The sequence below is a fragment of the Borostomias antarcticus genome, assembly GCF_949987555.1.
Source record: "Borostomias antarcticus genome assembly, chromosome: 26".
NCBI lineage: Eukaryota > Metazoa > Chordata > Actinopteri > Stomiiformes > Stomiidae > Borostomias > Borostomias antarcticus.
The window spans coordinates 6,147,393-6,149,743 of record NC_140259.1 but is presented as its reverse complement, the minus strand read 5'-3'; the positions used below and the strand labels follow the sequence as shown (position 1 = coordinate 6,149,743).

Below are 2,351 nucleotides of genomic sequence, written 5' to 3'. Positions count from 1 at the left end.
CCCTCTCCTCTCTCCACCTCTCCTCTCTCATTCTCCCTCCCCTCTCTCCTCTCTCATCCTCCCCTCTCCTCCTCTCTCCTCCTCTCAACTCCTCTCCTCTCTCCTCCTCTCCACTCCTCTCTCATCCTCCTCTCTCATCCTCTCTCCTCTCTCCTCTCTCATCCTCCCCTCTCCTCCCCTCTCCCCCTCTTCTCTCCTCTCTCATCCTCCCCTCTCCTCTCTCCTCTCTCATTCTTCCCTCTCCTCTCTCCTCTCTCATCCTCCCCTCTCCTCCCCTCTCCCCCTCTTCTCTCCTCTCTCATCCTCCCCTCTCCTCCCCTCTCCCCCTCTTCTCACCTCTCTCATCCTCCCCTCTCCTCCCCTCTCCTCTCCTCCTCTCATCTCCTCTCCTCTCTCCCCCTCTCCACTCCCCTCTCATCCTCCCCTCTCCTCCTCTCTCCCCCTCTCCTCTCTCATCCTCCCCTCTCCTCTCTCCTCTCTCATCCTCCTCTCTCCCCCTCTCCTCTTCTCTCCTGTCCTCTGTAGAAGAGCCATGTGTACAAGAAGACCCTGCAGGCTCTCATCTACCCCATCTCCTGCACCACGCCCCATAACTTCGAGGTGTGGACGGCCACCACGCCCACCTACTGCTACGAGTGCGAGGGGCTGCTGTGGGGCATCGCCCGCCAGGGCATGCGCTGCACCGAGTGCGGGGTCAAATGTCACGAGAAGTGCCAGGATCTGCTCAACGCAGACTGTCTGCAGAGTAAGATATGACGTTGTTTTGTAACAGGGGGTTTAGGCTGGCGGGGGGGTGGGTTGGGGGGGTTTGGGGGGGTTCTGTTGTGGGATCTTAGCTGGTTCGGTTGGTAGGAGAACAAGGCATTCTGGTGTGGGATTTGAAATGGTTTGGTAGGAGAACAAGACGTTCTGTTGTGGGATCTTAGCTGGTTCGGTTGGTAAGAGAACATTTCTCATCTCTCCAACCTATTGCTCTCTCTCCTCCCTCAGTCTGCTGCATCTCTCCCTTCATCCCACCAGGGATCTCATCCATCCGTCACACACACACACACACACGCACACACACACACACACACACACACACACACACAAACACATACACACACACACCCAAACACAGTATCTTCAGCATTAATTTTCACTAACATGTTTGGCCTGCACCCAAAGAATTGAAGTTAGAGTATTTGTTTGAGTTCCCAGCATGCCATTCTGTCCTTGTCCGACTGTCCTTCAACTGTGTCACAAAGCACTGAACCTTGACCCCACTCCCGTCTCCGATCTACCGGCGTTGACCCTTAACCTTTGACCCCCTGTCTCTGCTTGCCCTCCAGGGGCGGCGGAGAAGAGCTCCAAGCACGGGGCGGAGGACCGCACCCAGAACATCATCATGGTTCTGAAGGACAGGATGAAGATCCGCGAGAGGAACAAGCCGGAGATCTTCGAGCTGATCCAGGAGGTGTTCGCCGTGGTCAAGGCCACGCACGCCACGCACATGAAGCAGATCAAGCAGAGCGTGCTGGACGGGACGTCCAAGTGGTCGGCCAAGATCAGCATCACTGGTGAGGGATGAGGAGTCGAGGTCTCACCATGAGAGATACCATACCGGTCTGAGGTCTCACCATGATAGAGACCATACCGGTCTGAGGTCTCACCATGAGAGACCACACCATACCTGTCTGTAACCATGAGAGACCACACCATACCTGTCTGTAACCATGAGAGACCACACCATACCTGTCTGTCACCATGAGAGACCACACCATACCTGTCTGTCACCATGAGAGACCACACCATACCTGTCTGAGGTCTCACCATGCTAGAGACCACAGCATACCGGTCTGAGGTCTGGGAACAGTTACCTTCCAGGTGGAGAGATTAGAGGTCGAAGGTCAGATATATTGACCACACACACACACACACACAACCCCCCACCCCACAGACACACACACTTACAAACACACGCACACTGACACCCTCTCTCTGTCCCCAGTGCTGTGCGCCCAGGGCCTCCAGGCCAAGGACAAGACGGGCTCCAGTGACCCCTACGTCACCGTCCAGGTGGGAAAGACCAAGAAGAGGACCAAGACCATCTACGGCAACCTCAACCCGGTCTGGGAGGAGAACTTCCACTTGTGAGTCTGAGCAGAGATACGTCTAGTGCAGTAGCTGGCGTCCATTTTGCTAGAATGTTCGTATTCAAAACAATAACACCACTTTGGTCCATCTCAACATCCGGTTTGCGCGATGATAACACGGTCAAGCTAGCTAGCGTTAGCAATGATAGCCAATGGTAGAATAGTTTAGATATGTAAATAATAATCTCAACACCGAACAACAAGGTCCCAAAGGGC

The 2,351-nt window shown here is 54.7% G+C and overlaps 1 protein-coding gene across 1 annotated transcript in view; it reads left to right on the top strand.

The window, feature by feature from the left end:
* unc13a (unc-13 homolog A (C. elegans)) overlaps positions 1-2,351 on the top strand; it is a gene marked incomplete at both ends in the record, with an annotated part of 52,716 nt that overhangs the window by 6,482 nt on the left and 43,883 nt on the right. The window contains 3 exons of the mRNA XM_084459089.1: positions 526-745; positions 1,332-1,559; positions 1,991-2,132. Coding sequence (XP_084315215.1) covers positions 526-745; positions 1,332-1,559; positions 1,991-2,132 — 590 coding nt within the window. The remainder of the gene's footprint in view (positions 1-525; positions 746-1,331; positions 1,560-1,990; positions 2,133-2,351) is intronic.